Source organism: Mustelus asterias, chromosome 3 (genome assembly GCF_964213995.1).
Source record: "Mustelus asterias chromosome 3, sMusAst1.hap1.1, whole genome shotgun sequence".
Lineage (NCBI taxonomy): Eukaryota > Metazoa > Chordata > Chondrichthyes > Carcharhiniformes > Triakidae > Mustelus > Mustelus asterias.
This window is the reverse complement of record NC_135803.1, coordinates 144,726,999-144,751,339: the sequence shown is the minus strand read 5'-3', so window position 1 is coordinate 144,751,339 and position 24,341 is coordinate 144,726,999. Positions and strand designations below refer to the sequence as shown.

Sequence of the window (24,341 nt, the reverse complement as noted above, 5' to 3'; positions counted from 1 at the left end):
GCCACCCTTGTAAACAAGTTCCAGGTCACTACCATTCACTGTGTAAAAAAGTTCTTGCATGTATTCCCCACCACACCCACCCCGCCCCCCCCTTCTCCACAACCCCACCCAAACCCCCTCCCCCCAACTCTTGCCCAAAACCTCAAATCTGTGATTCCAAATCCTTCTACCATTTGCTAATGGGAACAACTTTTCCTTGTTTACCTTATCTAAACCTGGTAGTCTTGTGCACCTCTATCAATGTCTCTTCAACCTCCTCGGCTCCAAGGAGAACAACCCCACATTCTCCAGTCCATGTTGTAGTTAAATTCTTTTATCCTTGCAACCATTCTCGTAAATCTCCTCTGCACACTCTCAAGAACCTTTGGATCCGCTGCAAACTGTGGTGACCAGAACTGAATGCAATACTGCAGTTGTGGCCTAACCAAAGCTTTACGAAGATTCAGCACAGGTTTGCTGCTTTTGAACCTCTTCTTATGAAGGCCAAAGTCCATGTGCTTTGCTAACAACTCTCTCAATCTGCCGTGCCATCTTTAAAGATTCATGGTCCCTGCATACTCTTTAGATTTTATAACTATGCCTGTCCTCATCCCTCATGTCAAAATGCTTTACTTCAAACTTCTGTATTAAATTTCATCTACAACGTGTATGCCCATTCTACTTGTCCATCTATGTTCCGTTATAGTCAATTTGTAACGCCTTCACTGTTTGTCACAACTCCAAGTTTGGTATCATCAGTAAATTTCAACATTTTCCTCTGTATTCCAATATCCAAGTCAGCTATTTACATATCAAAAAAAAGCCGTGGCCCTAGCACTGACCCTTGAGGAGCACCACTCTATACCATCCTTCAGTCTTAAAAATAACCATTTAACACACAACTGTTGTCCTTAAGCCAATTTTTTACACCCAACCTGACACTGAACTACCTATTCCATGAGCCTCAATTCTGTTAACCAGTCTTTCATACGGTACTTTATCAAAGATTTTCGTAAAATCCACACAGACAACAACTACTAATTTCCCATCATCAATCTTCTCTGGCACTTCAGCAAAGACTTAGATTCGTCAAACATGCTCTGCCTCTCACAAATCTTGTGCTGGCATTGTTTAATTCACACTTCTCCAAGTGCCTGTTCATTTTTCCCTGATCAGTGTCTCTCAAATATTATCCATCACTTACACTGACTGACCTGCAGTTTTAAGGATTGTCCTTACATCCTTTCTTGAGTATGGGTGTCACATTTGCCACTTTCCAATCCTCTGGTATCTCCACTGTATCAAGGGAAGATTAGAAGCTTATGGCAAGCTCTTCCTCTGTCTCCAACCCCAGTTCTCTTAGTAACCTGAAAAGCCAGCCATGTGGACCAGGCAAGTTATCCACTCTAACCTTGGCTAGCCTTTCCAGTAGTGTACATCCTGCCGATCAATTTTCACCCTATGACCTCTACCATTTCCGCTTCCAACGGTATTTTGTCAATATCCTTTTCCATAGTAGCACCAGTACAAAGTAACCATTAAGCATTCTAGCTTTGCCCTAAATCTCCATGTTCATGAACTTATTTGTCTCAAACAGCCACTACCTTGGGGGTAATTCTCCCAGCCCTCTGTGCTGCTCTTGTAGCGCATTGGGCTGGGAGACTCGAGCGGAGACCGTTTCACGGGCTCCCTGCTGGGTGCCACGGCCTCCGTGAGTCTCTGGCAGCTGGATTCCCAGTGCCGTCATCTCCACGCCAGAAATCGGTGCGGAGTTGCATAATTCAATTCCCTACAATTTAAATCTTATTAATGGGTCCGGGCCTGAAATCTCCGGGCCTGCTAGTGTCTCCATCCCCGCCAGGAGCGGTTCACTCCAGTGCAGGTTACTATATCTCCCCATTTGCAGCCAGACCCCACTGGAGTGAAAGAGGGCAACCGAGGCCCCCCCCAGAGGGTCGAGCACTGGGCGGGGGGATACTCCCTGGGCAGTGCCACCTTGGCAGTGCCAGCCTGGGCCCCCGGCACTGCCCAATGAGCAAAATGCCAATGCCCAGGGGACATCTTGGCACTGCTCACTGGTCATCGGGCAGTGCAAAGGGGTGGGGCCTCTGGGGGGAGTTCAGTGGGGGTGGGGGGGGATCGGCAGTGGTGGGATCGGCCGTGGTGGGGTCAGGGGGCCAGCGATAGGGGGGGGTTGCTGTGCTGGCCAGCTGGCTGGGAGGCCGGCAGTGTGGGGCCACTGCGCATGCGCTGATCTCGGTGCTGACAGATCGGCGCATGCGCAGTGGTCCGTTCAGCGCTATGCTGCCGGCCTCTCCAGCAAGAAGGGCCCCGCCCACTGATTTTCAGCATGATTCACGCTGTGGCACTCTGCAGTGCACAGAAAGTGGGAGATTCATTTTGAAACTCCCGCTGAAAAACCAGCGATGTTTAATCCAGTTTTTTCACAAATTCGACACTTAGAATGTTTTTGGGAGAATCGTCCCCCTCATCTCTTATTATCCACTTTCTATCAACATGCCAATAGAAGATTTTTAGCTTACCTTTATGTTACTGCTCCTCTATTCTCATACTCTCCCTTTGCAAGTCTCATTTTCCTCTTCCAACCCCCTCAATTTGTGGTATTTGGCCTTGTTCTCACCTGAAGAATTCACCTGACATGCATTTGTTTCATCATATTCTCTCTCTCCCTCATCATCCAGAGCCCTAGCATTGGTTCCCTTGCCTTTCTCTCATATTGGCATGTACCTAGCCTGTATCTGGATGTCTCTTCGTTAAAGATCATCCATTATTCAGTTGCAGTTTTTCTTGTAAAACTTGGCTTCATTTTACTCTGGCTAGATCCCCTCTCAGCCATTGCAATTAGCCTTCCTCCAATTATCCTTCTCCATTACTAATCTAAACTACATACTGTTATGATTGCTCCTACCCAAGTGTTCTCCCACAGGCACTTGGGGCAGGATCTTCTGTGCTTAGAACACAAGGGAGAGTTGGACCATTTCCAAATCCTGCCCCCCATCCTGTCAGCACCCACTGGAGGATCACCCCAAGGTGGGTCTGAGGCTGCAGGGCCAATCAGATGACAGCCCCACCGCCAAACGTGAGCACTGCAACTGTCAAGAGGACAAATGAAAGGGTGCCTCCACCTTGAGGCATCCTCTGAGGAGATTTGGATCTGTTCGAAAAAATAATTACAAATAACTCCTGTTCGAAAAAATAACTCCAACCAGAACTGATGGACCACCCCTGTGAAGGGGGACAGGATAACTAATGGTAGCAGCCATGGCCTGCTTACGGGCTCTAACTCCAGTACAAGCAATTGTAGGAGGCCCCATGGGACCCCATCTAAGCCAACCAATGTCAAGTCACCTCCAGGCACCTGCTGGACTTGGCCTTCAATGGGGGCTTGGGGGCTGTCCACCATCAGGAAGATCCCAACAGCATGCCCACTCAGCCTATAATTGGGTAGTTACTTACGCAGAAGACTACCCACCATTGGTGGGCAAGTAGTCTTTGAGTGATGATTTGTCTCCAGGCACATCACCAGGAAAATGGGAATGTGTCGGCTCCCTTATCTGACACGTCCTTCTCTGAAATTTCTTTTGATCCCATACTGAAGCCCAATCCCCCAATGGAGATTCAGCTTACCTCATTCCCCAGCATCAGATCAAGATGATGCTGGTCAAGAAAAACACTTTACAGAAATTTCTCTAACTCCCTTTCCTTTTCTGTAATATAATCCTGATCAACATTTGGGTAATACAATACATCCCCCACTCTGTTGTTACTTCACATATGTGATTTCCTTGAGGATTTGCTCCTCTATGTCTCGCTCACATTTGCAAGTCTATAGACTACCCCCAGTAGTATGCTCCTCACCTTTAACCAAATGGATTCCTCACTTCCCAACACATTTTTCCCCCCCCTAATCAGGTATAGCCGCCCCAATGCTCTTTCTTCCTTCATCATGTTTTTGATATTTCATATCTTTGAGCATTAAGTGCCCAGATCTCACCATTTCTTATCCACATTTTTTGATATTGCGACTACATAGTTTTCCCGAACGCCAAGTTCCACTTGCAGCTTACCAAACATATACTCCATATTTTGTGCATTAATGTACACATATTCGACACCTGTCTTTGTATTCCACTTGGTCCTTCATAGACTGTTCCTACCCAATATGGCACTACTACCTTCTCTAGTACTGGCCAACACTCTGTACTTTATGCACTTTATTCCTCTTTTCTACATCTATGAGCTGGTGCTCAATCCCCAATTTAGTTTAAACCCTTCCCAATCACGCTAGTAAACCTCCCTGAGAGAACATTGCTCCCAGTCCTCTGTGATGCAACCTGTTCCTTTTGAATGGGCGTTCTGGCCCTGAACTGGTCCCAAAGCCCTAAGAATCTAATGCACTCCCGACTGCACTATGCCTTATGCATATGCACTGATCCTCCTATCTTCCTATTTCTACTCTCCAGGCACAATGCACTTGGATCAATCCAGAGGTTAGTATCTTAGAGGTCCTACTTTTTAATTTTTCCCTGGCTCTTGAAAGTCTGACCCATATGTTCTCATTTTAAGGTAAAGCTTACATTTAAAGTCATCAAGGACAATAAGCAGAAAAGGGGGAATGCCTCAGGCATGAATAAAATATAAAACCATTTATCTGCAGGAAACTTACAGAATCAATTGCTTGAACACACTTCTATTTATCTGAGGCACGTGGGTTTGAATCAAATCCAAATTATCGAGAAGAATGTTTCCTCTCAATAACAGCTGTCAAGGTTCTAAGTGGAAAGAGTTTAGCAATCTGCTCAAAAATTACCCTAATTAGCAATGTCACTCAGGCCAGCTAATCCTCAATTATTGGCCTTCACACAAAGACCCCTACCCTTTGAAACCATCCTCCCTGCATGCAGGCAGGTATCTGAGGGACTATTCTGCTTGCATGGCATGTCAGGGGTATCAAAGTCATGTACAGTTCCCTGAAAGGAGGACAGGCAGGCTTCCCACATTTTAATAACGTTTCTCCATGGAGAGGAAGTGTACATCTGCAAGCAGAAAAAAACATGCCAACTGATTTACCATTCCCGGTTTATTTAATTTGTATCTATTTTGTCTTTCTATAATTCTGAAAAAGTCGGCATTTAAGATGGAAAATTTAGATGGGGTGATATCCTCAAACTAAACTTTTAACCTTATAAAGGTCAGTGTCAGTTTTATAGATAGAGATACATGTATATGTGTGGATATGATTGCATGTGTGTGACAGAGAGAACTAATAATGTTGGCTATGGTTGAACGTAAACATAGATAAGAATATTTGGCCAACAGGAACTTTGGTAAACTACCTGCCCCAGCACCTATGGAGTCATTAGAAATTGGCACAGTAGGCAATTTCTCCAAAGCTGACTGTAAATGAAGTCAAAGAGCTGAGGGTTGAATGATAGAAGCACATAATGATTATAATACCTGACAGACAATGGTGGTGTACTGTCCAGCATGAGCCTGCACCAGTACAGCCTCGGTGTGACGTGTTCGAAACATAAGCCCAAGGAACCATGGAATAGAGATCTTCACCTCATTCTTAAAATCCCAGGAGAGCAAGCTATTTCCAAGGAAGTGGTAGGGATGGTGCATCACTGCAAAAGAAAAATGCACAGGAAAGAGAAATAAGGTTGAGAAGATTGCCTTTACAGACTACATTTTCTTCGAGAAAATACTTCAACGATGATGCATACATTTTTGAGCTGGAAGTCACGAGAAATATTCCAATATTTGTGCTTGCAAAGAATAACCACAATGGAATGGAAATAGTAAGCTGTATGTTTATGATAAAGACATCCAAAGAGAAACGCTGAACTACAGCTCCCCCCATCCCACTGCTAAACCATTTTGTGTATGAGGGGTATTGGGATATGCAGGTAAATACAATCCCCAAAGTGAATAAATGCAAGAATTAAGCATGTTATTACACAAGTCCTTTGACAAACATGCATCAACCTTTGTTTGCAATAAAAGAAACTTTGCACCTAGAGTATTTCAAAATCTACAGTCTCAACCTGTATCCAATTAAATGGTGTCAACTCTTTAAATTCTATTGATCCTCAATACCCCTTCTCCATGTCACTATAGCAGGATAGCTGCATGACCTATTTTCAGCACCCTGTCAATACTAATCTGACTGACTGCCAGGAAATGTGCAACAGCAATAGGTTAGGGAATTACAGTTTGTATGAGTCACATCTCACAGCTCTATTCCACGGTGCATTAATGCCTCAATGAACTGTGCCACCAGGGATATATCTAAACTCTAACAGTCGCTCCTAAGAACATGATTACTTTAGTCTGCAGCATGTTATTGGTTTGAAACATGAGAACCCACAGTGCAAGTGTGACAGGCTAGGGTTCCTGAAAATAGACTCGTTGTGAGAAAATAAAAGTTTAAATTAAAAAATCACAATGCTGATTATTTGACTATGCCTTTCTTATCTATACAATATCACAATCTTTCAGCCGTGACTTACCTTGTCCACAGTCCTTGCTTCCAAAGCCCAGAGGGCATTCGCAGAGAAAGGTCTCCCAGATAACCATGCAGGTGCCTCCGTTCTTACATGGGTTCGAATCGCAGAACGGCTGTTTCATATTGCAACCTGAGGAAGATTGTGGGACAGATCAGAAAGACAAGAGTTTAAAAATCAACGTGACACAATATTACAGAGATAACTCAGGACTACATGAAAGTTATGTCAAAATACAAAGCATTCAAATTCTAACATCTGGGGTGTGATCCAGAGATGATGGAACTGCATCGCATCCTCTCATCTTTACGATTTCTGAAGTATTCTTCACATACACTGAAAATTCTATCACAGCATGGCGAGGAATGCAATGTTTCACTGGATCAATGCAAGAGCCATTATACAATCTGCACATCAATTTATTTATTATTTAAAGATAAGAATGATTTCCAACTTTTATCATTTCATCATTCAGCTCAGATGAAGTCAACATGGCACATTTCAGCCTGTCTTTTCCCTCAGATGCTGATACCTGCAAAACGTTTCCAACATTTTCTGATTTTTTGTGTATCAACAAACAAAGAACAATACAGCACAGGAACAGGCCCGTTCGGCCCTCCACGCCCGCGCCGCTCCCTGGTCCAAACTAGACCATTCTTTTGTATCCCTCCATTCCCACTCCGTTCATGTGGCTATCTAGATAAGTCTTAAACGTTCCCAGTGTGTCCGCCTCCACCACCTTGCCCGGCAGCACATTCCAGGCCCCCACCACCCTCTGTGTAAAATACGTCCTTCTGATATCCGTGTTAAACCTCCCCCGCCCCTCACCTTGAACCTATGACCCCTTGTGAACGTCACCACCAACCTGGGAAAAAGCTTCCCACCGTTCACCCTATCTATGCCTTTCATAATTTTATACACCTCTATTAGGTCACCCCTCATCCCCCGTCTTTCCAGTGAGAACAACCCCAGTTTACCCAATCTCTCCTCATAACTAAGTCCTTCCATACCAGGCAACATCCTGGTAAACCTCCTCTGCACTCTCTCTAAAGCCTCCACGTCCTTCTGGTAGTGTGGCGACCAGAACTGGGCACAGTATTCCAAATGCAGCCGAACCAATGTTCTATACAACTGTAACATCAGACCCCAACTTTTACACTCTATGCCCCGTCCTATAAAGGCAAGCATGCCATATGCCTTCTTCGCCACCTTCTCCACCTGTGACGTCACCTTCAAGGATCTGTGGACTTGCACACCCAGGTCCCTCTGCGTATCTACACCCTTTATGGTTCTGCCATTTATCGTATAGCTCCCCACTACGTTAGTTCTACCAAAGTATCCCGCATAGAATATAAATCAAAGCACTGAAAAGATGTGGAATGCAATTGCCGGACACTCTCTCATTACCATCTCTGACCAGGCTCCTTGCTCACTACCACCCACCCACCCTCTTGTTTATCTGCTTGCTGACTTTTAGCAACAACCGAGATAGTACAACTTCCAAATGTATCCTGATGACACTTAGAATCATAGAATCCTACAGTGCAGAAGGAGGCCATTTGGCCCATCACAATCCCACCCAGGCCCTATCCCCATAACCCCATGTAAATACCCTAGCTAGTCCCCCTGACACTAAGGGGTCAGTTAGCACGGTCAATTCACCTAACCAGCACATCTTTGGACTATGGGAGGAAACCAGAGCGCCCGGAGGAAACCCACGCAGACACGGGGAGAATGTGTAAACTCCACACGGACAGTGACCCAAGCCGGGAATTGAACCCAGGTGCCTGGCGCTGTGAGGCAGCAGTGCTAATCATTGTGCCACTGTGCCACCCACTTCTACCCCTCAATCAATTCTCTTGATTCCATACTGCCTCTGTTGTCAGGCTGCTTGTCTGACAGCCATTTTTGAAAGACTTCTACCAGTTAAACACTGGGACACCTGAGGCACCACAACCACCACTTGCTCACCATTGACTCCATTCTGGCCACTGTCTCAGGCTGGGGTTCCTGTTTATCCTCTCTATTATAAAGCGGCCTACTTTAAGTTGTCTATCATTTATTTTTGCCTGGGTACAAAATATTTTAGTGGTGGAATTTAAAATTGACCTGATATGGGCGGCACGGTGGCACAGTGGTTAGCATTGCTGCTTCACAGCGCCAGTGACCCGGGTTCAATTTCCGCTGGTGTCACTGTCTGTGTGGAGTTTGAACGTTCTCCCCGTGTCTGCGTGGGTTTCCTCCGGGTGCTCCGGCTTCCTCCCACATTCTGAAGGACGTGCTGATTAGGTGCATTGACCCAAAAAGAAGCTGGAGTGTGGCGACTAGGGAAATTTCACTGTAACTTCATTGCAGTGTTAATGTAAGCCTTACTTGTGACTAATAAATAAACCTTTAACTTTAATGAATGTCAGGGAAAAGGACATGAGCTTTGTTTTATCATTCGATAGTACATATATGATACATATAACTGAGAAAACATGGTGCTTAACGAAGCAATATTCTCTTTATAATAATTCAATTACACTCTAGTACTCACTCATCAAAGACAGACACCAATATGTGACATTTAAAAATTAACTTCAATTTAGAAAATTAATTAGAAGGCAGTTGAAACAAACAAACTATTGGAAAACAATGTGGTCAGAATATATATATATATATATATATGTATAGCCTATAACTCTGAAAAAGGAAATGGAAATGTCACAAAGGGCAGGCATTAGAGCGTAACGGCCATTATCAGGATCAGCTAGAAATGAAAGTGAATTCCCAACTGTGCTGCTTATCGCCTTTTTGAAGTAGTGTGTGTGGTTGAATGTTAATACAGATAATAATGGTTGGTTATCCCTATGATAGCATTTCCATTCAGATAATTCAAATTGGAAAAGATTAAAGTTTATTTCATTTCATTTATTTTTGCACAGCATTCTGAATGTCACAAGCGTTTCTGTGATGGATGTTACATCTACAAGCTGACTTTTGAATTTGGTGATGGTGACGCTGATCTTTATAAAATCTGAGAAAAAGAAAGCTGTTTGAAAGGTGAAGCATTATTATTCCCCAACTAATTACCACAAAACAGCCAAACACTTGATGCCTCCAACACTGGAGTTACATGTGTCGCAATGTCCTTTGTTAGATGCTCACTTTACACAGTTTGACTATATAATTCATGTTACTGTTCCAAGGAACATCATATAAGCTGAGAGGAATTTTTGAAAATGTTTTATGCTTGGAAGGTCACTGCAGGACATCAAGTGATGAATGTTACATAATGCAGAATTTGTGTTACTATGCATGTTTTTGTGAAACTTGCTATTGAAAAAATAGCTTTTGCTGTTTTCTGTTATTCTGAGGTGGTCGAAGAATTAAATAAAGCTCTTAGGGGCAGAAGAGTGAAGTGTTAGGGGGGAGATACACAACATAGAGGGAACTGGGAGACACAAGTAACGTTAGGTGAGATACACAACATAGAGGGAACTGGGAGACACAAGTAACGTTAGGTTAAAGAGTTGTTCAGAAAAAAAGAGGGATCAGACAGGGGAAATGCAAGTTAGACTAAAGTAGGCTTAGAGTGTGTCTGTGAAAATGCCTGGAGCATGGTTAAACAAAAGGTTGGTGAACTACAAGTACAAGTAGCCACATGGGATTATGGTACAGTACAATAGTGGCACCTTGGCTTAAATAAGAGGAATGGGCATTTAATATCCCTGGCTGCAATGCATCTAGTACAGCTAGGGAAGGGAAATTGGTGGGGTTGGGGTAAGTTGGAAGTATTGATCAAATATACTGTCACAACATTAGAAAGGGATGATATACTTGAGGCTTCAAAGACAGAATCTATTTGGTTCGGTTCAGTGAAGCTGCTGGCCAAATACTACAGGCTACCAAATAGTGGGAAGGAGATAGAGAAGCAAACTTGTGAGCAAATTCCAAAAGAATCAAGAATTTTAGAGTGAGTGACAATGAAGGGTTTCAATGATCCTAGTATAGATTAATAAAATAACAATGTAAAAGGGCAGAAATGTCTTAAATGTGTACGTGAGAAATTTATTGATCAGTACATTTCTGCCTAAAAAGGAAGGATACAGACTTGCAATGCTCTACTGGGAATGTAGTGAGGCAAGTGGATCACGTTTCAATTGGAAAGTACTTGGGAATCAGTGATAATATTGTTCAGAGCTGGCAGTGTTCAAAGTAGAAAGGTAAACAGCCCAAAGGGGATTGTATTATAGGTTGCTAAGGGAAGTAAGGGTGGAAATTTTAGTGACTCAGACCAAACACTCACAGTCCTGCTTCAATATGGGTCAGAGGACTGAAGAATTGCAAATTATCCTTGGTCTAAAAAGGAGAGAGGTATTAACTTGGTAATTATAAGCCAGTTGGTCTAATGCTGGGTGGTGTAGAAGCTTTTAGAGATACTGACATGAGGTAAATGTAATTAACACCTTGGATAATAAAAGAAAGCTAGCTGAGATTTGTCAAAAGCAATTCCTTTTCGAGTCAAATTAAATTATTTTTGATTGGGTTCTATGGTGAAGCAACAGGAGGGGTGGATGGGGATAGTGCAGTTGATGTTGCATACATGGACTTCGAAAGGAGATTGATGAAGTACTATATAACAGAGTTGCAAACAAAACTGAAACGCATGGGATCAAAGGGACAGTGGTTGTGTGGACAGAAAGTTGACTAAGAGATTAGAAGCAAAGAGTTGTTGTTTTTCAGACTGATGGAAAGTGTGCAGTGGTGTCCCCAAAGGGTCAGTGTTGGGACCACTGAACATTTTGAGATACATCAAAAAGCTCAGTGCTCCCAACACTGAGGGAAGTCCATTGGGAGGGGTTGCCCATAGCGTTTGGGGTTAGGGTTCCCCTTGTGCTGGTGGGGGAGTCCCCCATACCAATTAAGGGGGAGGGGATCCATCGGGGTCTCCTTGTGAGGGGAGGGTATGTTCTTGTGTTTTATATGGGATAAAGCAGGCACTTGGCAGATGAAATTCAATGCATAGAAGTGTGAAATGATTCATTCTGATAGGAAGAATGAGAAGAGGTAATATAAGCTAAATGGTATCATTTTAAAGCAGGTACAAGAATAAAGAGGTTGAGAAAGTACAGGCACAAGTCTCTGCTGGTGATTTTTCTACTTCGAACACTGCCAACCTTTAAGTGCCCCCTCTTCATGTATTTTTAGGGCAAGTTGAAAAGACAACTAAAGGCTGAAGGAATCCTTGACTTTATGAAAGATTTGACAAGCAGTTCAGAGGCTGGGAATTGCGAATAACACTTCCTGGCCGGAATTTTCCATTCTCTGCACCGAGTGCTGGCTGAGACGAGAAAACTGGTGTGCAGCTCTCAGGCTGCACAGCTGGGTTTTCTCTCCAGATAATCTAGCATTCTGTGCAGAAAACATCTGGAAGCATTGCCGGGCCAGAAAAAAACCAGCAGTCAGAAATCCCTTTTAAAGGGCACCCCAATCTCCAATATATAACACAGGAACCCCTCACCAAGCTACGACTCTCACCAACTTTTACAGGTGCACCATAGAAAGCATTCTTTCTGGTTGTATCACAGCTTGGTATGGCTCTTGCTCTGCCCAAGACCGCAAGAAACTACAAAGGGTCGTGAATGTAGCCCAATCCATCACACAAACCAGCCTCCCATCCATTCACTCTGTCTACACTTCCCGCTGCCTCGACAAAGCAGCCAGCATAATTAAGGACCCCACGCACCCCGGACATTCTCTCTTCCACCTTCTTCCGTCTGGAAAAAGATACAAAAGTCTGAGGCCACAGACCAACGACTCAAGAACAGCTTCTTCCTTGCTGCTGTCAGACTTTTGAATGGACTTACCTTGCATTAAGTTGATCTTTCTCTACACCCTAGCTATGACTGTAACACTACATTCTGCACTCTCTCCTTTCCATCTCTATGGACGGTATGCTTTGTCTGTATAGCGTGCAAGAAACAATACTTTTCACTGCATGTTAATACATGTGACAATAATAAATCAAATCAAATCACCATCACACGAAGAATCCTGATGGCCCCCTTTCTCCCCCTCAAAGGACACGGGGCACACCCCACATGCACACGGGGAATCCTAACCCCAAACAATATGGGGACCCCTCCCAATGGAGCTCCCCAGAAGGTCCACCCCCCCCCCCCCCCCCCCCCCCCCCCCCCCCATACTGTGCCCGTGCCATGTTGTCATTGGGCAATACCGGGGAACAGTGCCAAGGGTACAGTCCAGACATGACCCGGAGTGTATATTTACCTATGCATTGGGAGGATGCTGGGGGTAGATTGGGTTCTCTTGACCTGGTTCCCATTTTTGAAAAACAGTTATAAACCTCATCGGCTGGGGGAGGGGGGGGGCATTTCAAATGTGGGGGAATGATGTGGTGGGGAAGTCTGCTAATTATATTCAAATTTACTGAAATGAGGTTACCGACCTTACTGGACGGGAACCTGTCACGTCACCAGTGAGGGGCGGGGAGAATCAGAAAAAGTAATCTTGCCAATGAGAATCCCGTCTCGAGTCACATGAGATTTTGCGCCCAGGGCAAATGTGAATACAAAATCATGACACCCTTCAAAGCCCCAATGCCTGTCGATAAGGTGTGTTTCAGTCCATCATTTACAAGTTATAAGTCAGGGCTGAGCGTGAAACTTTCCACTTGCCTGGATGAGTGCAGATCCACACTCAAGTAGTTCAGCACCAATCAGAACCAAGCAACCCACCTGAACATCACCCCATCAACCACCCTAAACAGTTACTCCCTCCCAGTGGCAGTAGTGTATACCATACACCAGATACACTGCAGCAATTCGCCAAGCTTCCTTCATCGCCAGCTTCCAAACCTATGATCTTTACCGCTTAGAAGGGCACGAGCAGCAGTCACATGGGAATATCACCACCTGCAAATTCCCCTCTAAATCACACTCCATCCTTAGAGAGCCAAATGGAACGGTGATGGGGCAAAAAAAGAACAAAGGATGTGCCTTCAGCAGGTGGGCTACTGCCTGAAAACAAAAATAAGAGAGAAACCAACAAAATGGGGCATACACAGTTCAATATTGAGTTCAGGAGGGTGTAAAATGCTCAATCTAAAGATGAAGTGCTATCCTTCAAGCTTCTACTGTGGTCTTTTGTCATTCAATCGCTCCTGGTTTCCACCGTATCATGACCTTCCATTTGCTCTGTTCCTATCCGCCCCTTGCTCAAAACCAATCACAACTCTAACTTTCCCAGTTCTGATGAATGGTCATTGACCTGAAACATTAACTCGGTTTTTATTGCCACAGGTGCTGCCTGACCTGCTGAAAATTTCCAGCATTTTCTGCTTTTACTTCACAATTGAACATTCTGCATTATTAATCTACCACCAGTACAACAAATGACATTAAATATTAATTATTCTAACAACACATCTAAACTTTCAGTTTCATTGTAGAATTTTTTAATGTTTCATAGAACCCCTCCCAGCTCTATTATATAAACTGATATTGGCTCCATGTACTTGATCTCAATTGCTTTAATTCAATGGGTTTTATTCATTACACTATGTATGAAAGAATAATAGATACTTGAAAGGGATTAAAGACGGGCATTATTCTAGGGGAGGACGGGGGTGTGGTTGAATGCTATGTAAAACTACTTAAGCTTCCATCTCTCATTTTAGATGCCAAAAGAACAATATCAATTAAGGCCCATTTCTTTCAGGTATTAAGTATAATATTCATATCTGAAATAAGTAAGTATGATAATAGGGGGAGAGCTGTTCTGGAAGCCATAAAAATTGTCAGTGTTTAACTGCTACAAGAATCTCAGAAATATGTGCCAACATCAGGTCCATATCATCTGATCCATGATTTTGTATATCTTACTGTTTTATCATCAGTACAGATGGATGGATGTCTGTCATCCATGAACATGAGTTTCATATGTCACGCCATGCAATGCTCAGCATTTTTTAGAGGAAAGTACATATTTTTTATACTGACTTTGCACACAGTTCAGATAGAGAGAGAAGGAGAGAGAGATACACAGTATATATGTGCAATGTATTGACAACCAGATTAGAAGTACATAACTCCATACCTGGAAAGGTACCATTATTGGCAATGTAGGCTGCCATGTCAACACGTTTGTTGTCAATGTGAAGTTCTTTCATACATCCCACAAACTCAGTGTTAACCACTGGGAAGTTCTCAGGTAGGTTTGGGACACCCCCAAGTAGTAAAGGACCGGTGAGATCCAGGGACCTATTAGCAAATGGCAAAAGTATAATGTTATCGGATACATTACTTGAGAAATAATTCACGTATGGATTATACACTGACAACTGGCTGCAAGACTAAGTTACCAGGCATTTATGAAGCCTGGGGATTTTAGCAACCTCTCATTTGACAGTTTACTTTAAATTGGACTCAATAAGATCTCAATTTCTGTAATTGCCCTGATTTCACTTCCTGGAAATCAATGCTATTAAAAGTTACAGAATAAAAGGTAATCACAAAATTGATGGAATGCCACATGTCATAAGAGTCACCAAGCATCTTAGGTGCTACACAAATAAAACTTGTTAGCTCCATTATCAACACACAAGTTGTTCTGGAAAGATAAATTTATTCCAGGCACAGCAGCTTTCAAATTTTTTGATGGGTAAATGTTACGACTAGTAATTTGTATAAAAGTTAATCGAGAATTCTGATCTTCGAAGACCACTTGGTCTATTTCTGTATGTAGTGGGGGTAATTTTGCTTGAAGGTTCAGTACTGTTGGTCTGAGAGACATCAGTATTGAGGAGACCTTGGGCAGAATTCTGCTATTTTTTGGCCAAGTGTCAACTCGAGTAGGAAAAGCAGAGTGTGGCCTGCCGGCTGCATTGCTTGGTTGTTTCCTGCATATTTTTTGACACTTGCTTAAAAAAATGTAAGGGAAGGGTCAGAGCCGGCCCAGCAGCAACTTAGGCAACTAAAAGATTGGGCTGCCATTTTTAAATGCCAGAGCAATCCCAGGGTATCCTCTTCCCCTGGGGCTGTACTTACCTGTGTGCCTCCAGCAGGTTTTGTTCACCAGGTGCATGTTGTGCAGGACCTGTCATGATTCACAATGGCATGAATGGACAGTCCAATGGGGGAGGGGGGGGAGAGATGGGACACAATCAGGTGTTAGCACCTAATATGCATATAAAGTTTAAAGTTTATTTATTAGTGTCACAAGTAGGCTTACATCAACACTGCAATGAAGTTACTGTGAAAATCGCATAAGTTGCCACACTCTGGCACCTGTTTGGGTACACTGAGGGAGAATTTAGCATGGTCAATGCATCTAACCAGCACATCTTTCAGACTGTGGGAGGAAACCCACACAGACATGAGGAGAATGTGCAGACTCCGCACAGACAATGACCCAAGCCAGGAATCAAACCTGAGTCCCTGGCGTTGTGAGGCAGCAGTGCTAACCACTGTGTCACCGTGCTGCAAACTAAAAGTAGAGATCTCCATTACATCGTTGGCAGGACAGAGGCAATCAAGCAGGGAAATCTCACTTGCGTAAAAGCCATTTTGGGTCACCCGTTCAATTCTCCATCCCCTCTGCCATTCATGCCCCCCAAAAACTGATGTGGAACATTCCCTTCATTATGTCTAACAGTAAGTGAAAAAAGAATCAAAACTATCCATCTTTAGTCTCAGATCTTTCCCAAGTGTCTGTGCTGGAATATATCTACTGTGTACCGTCAGTTGAAAGACCCATCAAGTTCTTTTCTTACTCCTCAGAGTGCTTAAAGATGACTTTTTTTTCCAAGTAATCAATATTAAATAATACAAAATTAAGTCAAGTAAATGATAATTGGGAACTGGCTCGTACAATGAGTTAAGCACTGGTTCTTCACCACCAGGACATGGTTTAAATCTCACCTAGGCTGAGGGGATGAGTCCTGAGTGTAACGGAAATGAGTAAAGGCAGTGTCCATCTAGTTCCCAGTGAGAAAGGGCCCACATCAGACGCCTATCCCCTAATTCGGTACTAATTTACAACTTGCAATAAGAACTGTTTTATTAGTCTCTATAACAAGGCATCAGCCCATCTCAGGGGACAATGGACTGCACCCAGGGTGTATGTCACTTCTGTATTGAACATCGTCTGTTGTGGCTATAGAGGCCAATTCATGAGTGGCATTGGCCAAGACCGACTGATATTTTTCTCCTCTGCAGGCTCTCATTTCCATCAACTGATCATCTCTTTGGCCTCTGCTTTTTCCACACTCTTTCTGGCTACTTGTCCCTGGGCATTCCAGTCATCAGTGAGGACTTCCCATGTATCCATAAGACCATAAGATGAAGAAGAAGTAGGCCATTCAGCCATCGACTCTCCACCACCATTCAATGTGATCATGACTTATCTGATAATCTTCAACTCCACTTTCCAGCCTTATCCCCACAACCCTTGATTTCCTTACCAATTAAAAATCTGTATATCTCAGCCTTGGACAATCTTAATGACCCAGACTTTAGAACCCTCTGCAGTAAAGAACTTCACAGATTCACTACCCACTTCACTACTCCTCATAAAAAAATTCCCTCCATACCCAGGATTAATCTAGTGAACTTTCTCTGCTCTGCCTCCAATGCCAGTATATCCTTCCACAGATAAGAGAACGAAAACCATTCACAGTATTCCAGGTGTGGTCTGAAGTTTTAACAAGGATTCCCTATTTTTATGCTCCACCCGCTTTGAAATAAAGGCTGTCATTCCATTTGCCTTCCCTATTACCTGCATAACTTGTATGCTAGCTTTTTGTGATTTATGTATGAAAATTCTCAAATCCCTGTGTTGGAGCTTTCTGCAGTCTTTCTTCATTTAAATAATATGCAGTTCATTTATTCTTCCTACCAAAGTGCCTAATTTCATACTTTCCTGCACTATATTCCATCTGCCAAGTTTTTGCCCTCTCACTTAACCTGCCTATATCATTCTGTAGACTCTTAGTGTCATCCTCACCACTTGCCTTCCCACCTATTTTGGTGTCATCTACAAACTTTGCAATAGTACATTCACTTTCCTAGACCATGTCACTAAAACATATTGTAAATAATTGTAGCCCCAGCACTGATCCCTGTGGCACTCCACTAGTTACAGGTTGCCATCCTGAAAATGCTCCTCTTATCCCAACTGACTTCTATTCAATAACCAGTCCTCTATCCATGCTAATATACGACCCCCAACATCACTGGCTCTTAACTTAATAAGTAGCCTTTTGTGCAGTACCTTATTGAGTCCTTTTTAGAAAACCAAGTATATTACATTCACTGATGCCCCTTTATCTATCCAGCTCATTGTCAATTCAAAGAATTCTAATAAATTTGTCAGGCATGATTTCTCCTTCATGAAGCTATGCTGACTCAGTTTGGTTATATTATGTATTTCTAAATGCTCTACTACTACATCCTTTATAATGAACATTTTCCCAATGACAGCTGTCAAGTTAACTGGCCTTTAATTACCCATTTTTCTTTGTCTCCCTCCTTTTTTTCAATAAGGGTGTTACATTGGCAGTTTTCCAATTCTCTGGGATTTTTCCAGAATTTAAGAGATTACTACCAGTGCATTCATTATCTCTGTAGCTACTTCTGAAAATATCCTAGGTTGCAACCCATCAGATCCAGGGGACTAATCAGCCTTTAGCCTTATTAGTTTACATTTTTATTCATTCACCCAGAGATTGCAGGCGTAGCTGGCTAGGCTAGCATTTAGCCCATTATCCTTGAGAAAGTTGTTGTGAGCTGCCTTCTTGAACCACTACAGTGCCTGTTGTGTAGGTACACCCACAGTGCTATTTCCAAGTCAGAATAGTTGGTAGCTTGGAGAGGAACTCCCAAGTTGTGGTGTTCTCATGTGTCTGCTGCCCTTGTCCTTCTTGGTGGTAGTGGTCATGGGTGTGGAAGGTGCTGTCTTAACAGGCTTGGTGAGTTCCAGCAGTGCATCTTGTAGATGGTCCGCACTATTGCCACTGTGTGTCAGTGGTGGAGGTAGTGAATGTTGAAGGTGGCGGATAGGGTGCCAATCAAGCGGGCTGCTTTGTTCAGGATGGTGTCAAGCTTCTTTAGTGCTATTGGAGATGCACTCGTCTGGGCAAGTGGAGAATATTCCATTACACTCCTGACTTGTGCCTTGCGGATGGTGCCCAGCTGATTGTGAAATAAGCTGTGATATTGCTCACAATGAATTTCAATTGAGAGCTCAGACATTAAAAAGAGCCTTAAATTTTACGTATAAATGGTGTTGCAATAAAAATTCCAGAATCCATCTTTCACCCCTACCACCAGTCTTTTGCGGGAAACTGTAGCAAAAGACTATTACATGACTCCCCACAACTCTTTGTAATTGATTCAATGCATTCATTATTATTCATGATAGATGTTTGCTTTTTCTAGATTCTAGGAGTTGTTAGTACAGCAAGTTGAGGGTGTGGACACCAGCTCGTCCTGCTCCAGAAAATCAGACAGAAATGAAGCATGATAGGGATGGAAGAAAATTTCACAAGTTGAACATTTATCAAACCTCATCCTGCAATCAACACTGTTACTTCATTAGGATTTGCTGACTGCCACTCCAAGTCAAATGAAAACTGTGCACTGCCTAGAGTTTTTGGCTCACTAGACAATGCACCCAATTTCTCTTGCAATGGAAATTCTATCTTGGAAAAAGGATTAAGCAGCTTAATCTATCTTGAAGGATTCATTTGTTGATATGAAAACCATCCAAAAGCTGGCTCGGATGAAATCCCTCAGCCCGTTATGTGAGAAACTTAATTTTCTGGTCGACAGGTAAAAATGCCTGGGTGCCGTTTAGAAGTTGCGAGATTGAAGGGCAGGAGGTCACATGCTCCAATCTGCCCTTGGTTCGCTGAGGGAACCTGAAAGATGCTGCAGATTACGCAATTCTTTTGATGTAGATTAGAGCAAAATTTGAAAATCCTCTTTGGAAAAGTTTCTGGAAAAATAATGAGTAAAGCTTGTTCCTTGGAATTCGACTGCCCCAGTGCTGAAAAATTCCAAGCAACCTGAAACAGGCGTTAGATTGCAGAATGATACATTTAAATGCAAGAGATTTTAGTGAACTTGCAATATCATGGATTCTTCAGAGAGATATTTGTTTTCTTCCCCAGTGAAAGATCAGCTAAGCTTTCTGGAAGGGACAATTTTTTCCATTAATAGCATTCGGTCTTGCACAGCTTTGCTACAAACTGGAGTCACGGTTGTCATTGGAATTCCAGAGGACACCATTTCAGAACAGTCTATCCCCAAACTTATCATGAGCAACCATTGTGAGAGATCCAGAATAGTGTTAGCATTATATTAATCACTTGGACCACTTCAAAAGGAAATACATCTTTAGCACAAAATGAACCTTATTGTGAATTTCATTTTTTTGTTGTTGATTTCTGCGAGTTCTCTGTACAGATTCTTTGAGGGACATGGAGTAGTGACACATACAGTTTGATGCCACATAGCAAGAAATAAGCAATATAATCAGATTCAAAGAGGACATAATGGAGAAGTTGGTGGTTTAAAAACATTTGACCAATTATCTTGCTGAGAACATTCAATGGCGGCATAAATCACAACTATAAATTACTAATTTAGACCAACGAGACAATATATAACATCAACTATGTGCGCTGGCATATTTTACACACTTACTTCTTGGAGCTGGACTGTACACCCTCTGCAGCACATGAATAGTTTCCAATATCATCCCCAAAACGGACGGCAATGGAGGTGTCACAGTCATCAACTGTTAAGATCGCCACCTTCTGCTCTGAGGGACCTTGCGCAACTCCTAATGACCCAATTTTTGGCTAAAAAAATGCACATAAGATAATCAAATAAAGGCTAGGCATTAGGTTGCAAAAGAATAGCTGCTGTATTAATTCGCTACTTGGCAACCATTCATAAAATATTACCAGATGACTTCATACATAGAAATTAACAGAAAACACTAGGGTACGGCTCAATTCTATTGAGAGAAGTAGTAAATCAATTACAATTAAGCAACAGCAATTTCTCATGTTAAGAGGTAGCGTTACAAAGAAACACTTTTGAACAACTCATAAAACATTAATAGGAACATTACCTCACCTCCCACCAAGACTTATACAGCACAGTACATTAAAGAGTTTAAATTAATGTTGGTTATGAATGTTTACCAATTTCCCTCAAAGTATCATTTTTTTTTCCATTTTCTGTACTTTTTTGTTAAAGCTGGTCACTTATTCCAATTTTCTGCAAATTGTACAAACATGTAAAAATGAACTTTCAAGCAAATAGTTTTACCCGTGGAAACCAGGTAACCCACAGAGATCAGTCCCTTTAATCTCCGTCTGTTCCTACGTATGTGTCTGTATTTTAATGTAGGCATCTTTCATCCATGTTTTATCTTTCCCTTGCTCTGCTCTTTGTCTAACCTCAACACAGACTGAGAATGCAAAACAGAACTCCTTCCTCACCAGAGACATGTTTTTAGATATGTGAAAATTAAATTATCGAATGGATTGTCTAATCATCTGCAAATTCTTGTACAAAGCTATAAGTTGATTTCAGAACTCGAGAAAGACAAAATGATTGCAGCCAGATGGGACTGTCATTGCCTGAAAACATTAGCCTGCTAAAACTGCTGCAACTTACTTGTTAATAAACCTCCCACATCAGGAAATGGAAACATTGCTCTAGGGTGCAATCATTAGCCCAGCTCATGACTTGAGTTGCTGGTGAGGGATTCGTGTTGGTATAATGTTATATTGGCACAGCTTTCACACTATCTGCACACTTCCCTAGACAAATCCCCAAACAAAGGCTGTGCTCAAGCTGCAAGTGTGGGTATCAAAAACTGTAATGCTGAGAATACTGTATAGCTGAACAGTCTCCAGGACTGCTCAAGTTAATTTTGTTCCATCTATAAATGCGTAGAGTTAGCTCCTAACTCTGCAGAGAAAGGGGCCTCGCAGTGAATTTCAGTGCAATGATTGTCAAACCATCAACCCGAAGAAATAAAGAGAAAAAATAACAGAGGAAATTTGAGACAAAAACCTTGATAAATCACTGGTTAGGTCTCAGCTGGAGTACTGTATCCATATCTGGGTACTACACGTTAAGAAGGATATCAAGGTGTTAGTGAGAAGATGCACGTGGGATTTACTAAAATGGTACCGGGGTGAGAAGTTTCAATTACATGGGAGGCTAGGAAAGCTGGGATTGATCTCCTTACAGCAAAAAAGGTTAAGGGAATATTTAAAGAGGTTTTCAAAATCACAAAGGATTTTCATAGAGTAATTAATGGGAAACTGTTCCCACTGGCAGAATGTTCTGCAATTGGAGGATGCTTATTTAAGGTAACTGGCAAAACAGCCAGAGGTGAGATAAGGAGATTTTGTTTTAATGCAGCAAGTTTTGATGATGCGGAATGCATTGTCTGAAAGACTAGTGAAAACAGACTCAAAGAATAACTTTCAATCGGACATTGGATGAATATTTGAAGGGAAGAGCATTGCAGCAGGGGAGTGGAACTAATTGGATAGGCTCTTTCACAAGATTGGCACAGGCACTATGGCCTCACTCGACCCGAAACCGGAAAATTCCGCCAGAGGTCAACGGACCTTCCCATTGTCCGCCTCTCGCCCGCTCCGATTCCCGTGGCGGGCGGGGCGGTAGATTTTCGGTGGATGGGTCAAATGACCTGCACTGTAAAATGTTATGATTTAATAAAAATAAATAACATGTTGGTTAGTTTGAGAGACAAGCAGATTAATATTTGGAACTCAAGTTTACACCCAAAATATTAACACATCTTTCTCATTCACTCTGTTTCAACTGCTGTGCACTTCTGACACTTTCTGCTTTTATTTCAATCTATTGACGCAAATGTTTACTTTGTTTTTATTGCATAATAATGGTTCTGACCTTGACAGTACTCTAGGGAACAATCTCTCATATTAATATAGTCACCCGGATATTTAATGTAGATGCTCAATCATTCTGTACAGCAATGGCCCTATCACACGATTATGTTGCTGAGTGTACTCTCTTGCAAAGAAATACATGTGCGCCTCTGGCCCAATCTGAAAAAAACTGCAATCTATATCATGTTGTACAAAACTGGATAGCAATCTAATTTGAATTTGCTTTGATTTGATCCAAAATGGGACTAGCTGAGCTACTCTTGCAGAGGGCCAGCACAGACACAACAGGTTCTGAATGGCTCCTCCTGTGTTGTAACCATTCGACGATTCTATGATCCATTTGCAGGAGTGAAATCAGATTGTACCACATGCTGTGCACCCTGAGCTTAACACAATACATAGAAAATGCTTAATTCCCAAGCTTTTAAAATGAAACCCTATGTATTTAGAAAGCCCCACTGACTTGTTCCAGTGGATGCAAGAGGTACTATTTGAAAAAGAGCAGGAGTTTATTTAGTGCCCTGGCCATCTAAGACAACAATAACCGTGGGCGGCACGGTAGCACAGTGGTTAACACTGCTGCTTCACAGCTCCAGGGTCCCGGGTTCGATTCCCGGCTCGGGTCACTGTCTGTGTGGAGTTTGCACATTCTCCCCGTGTCTGCGTGGGTTTCCTCCGGGGTGCTCCGGTTTCCTCCCACAGTCCAAAAATGTTCGGGTTAGGTTGATTGGCCAGGTTAGAAATTGCCCCTTAGAGTCCTGAGATGCGTAGGTTAGTGGGATTAGCGGGTAAATATGTGAGGGTAGGGCCTGGGTGGGATTGTGGTCGGTGCAGAATCGATGGGCCGAATGGCCTCCTTCTGCGCTGTAGGGTTTCTTTCTTTCTTCTTTCTAACAATCTGCAAATGAGGTGGTAGAAGCTGTAACTCAAGCAAGTTATGTTTGACAATTCTAGATTTCCCCCTCCCCAGGAATAAATGCCTCACGTTCATCAGCTATTCAAGACAAAGGTAAAAGCTGCCAGAATGTCCAACTGAAGCAGGTGAGGAGAACCGTGAGCACGATATCTTTCCTTCACCAGTTGTCACTCAGTTGGTATCGCACTCGCCAGTGAATCATAAGATTCTGGATTTTAGTCCCAATCCATGGCCTGAACATAATAATCATGGCTGACACTCCAGTGCAATACTGAGGTACAGCAGCACTGTCAGAGGTGTCGGGCACGATTCGCCCAGCCTGCCATGCTGCTCAAGGGCAGCGGGCTGGGAGACATCACCCTGTAGTGGGATTCATGACTGGCGTGCGGCCGATTGCGGGTCTCCCAGGCTGGGAAAAGTTCCCACCAGCGGGGATTAAAGCTAGTCTCCATCAACAGAGACCAGGCGTGATCACCCTGCTGGTGGGGACAAAGGCCACTGAGCACCCACAAATGGGGGGGGGGGGGGTTCCCCTTGGCTGGCAGGGCCAGTGGGGACTCGCTGTGCACTCTGCATTAGGGATTGGTGGGAGAGGGAGGGAAGAGGGTGATCGGGTCTGCTCATTGGGGGTCAGGGAGGCCGGTGATCAGCTGGGGGCCTGGAAAGCAATCGAAAGGCTGGCGGTCAGGAAGCTGGCGATGGCTGGCGATGGGAAGCTGGCGATGTGCGAGGAAAAGTGCTTCCAGATTTCACGCCTAAACATTCGATGTCTAATCCCAAGAAAACATCTCCTTGCCCTAGATTCTCCCAACAGAGCAAACACGTTCTCTGTACCTGTCCTTTTAAATTCCATTATAATGTTATATGATTATTCCTCAACTTTCTAAACTCAAAAGAATAAAACCAACATTTTGGCAACCAGTCCTCATAAGTTTAACTTTTTAAACCCTGA

General features: G+C 43.0%; 1 protein-coding gene across 1 annotated transcript in view; it reads right to left on the bottom strand.

The window, feature by feature from the left end:
• celsr3 (cadherin, EGF LAG seven-pass G-type receptor 3) overlaps positions 1–24,341 on the bottom strand; it is a 269,844-nt gene that overhangs the window by 124,221 nt on the left and 121,282 nt on the right. The window contains exons 7-10 of the mRNA XM_078210174.1: positions 20,219–20,376; positions 14,610–14,773; positions 6,513–6,638; positions 5,458–5,627 (exon numbers count right to left, since the gene is read on the bottom strand). Coding sequence (XP_078066300.1) covers positions 5,458–5,627; positions 6,513–6,638; positions 14,610–14,773; positions 20,219–20,376 — 618 coding nt within the window. The remainder of the gene's footprint in view (positions 1–5,457; positions 5,628–6,512; positions 6,639–14,609; positions 14,774–20,218; positions 20,377–24,341) is intronic.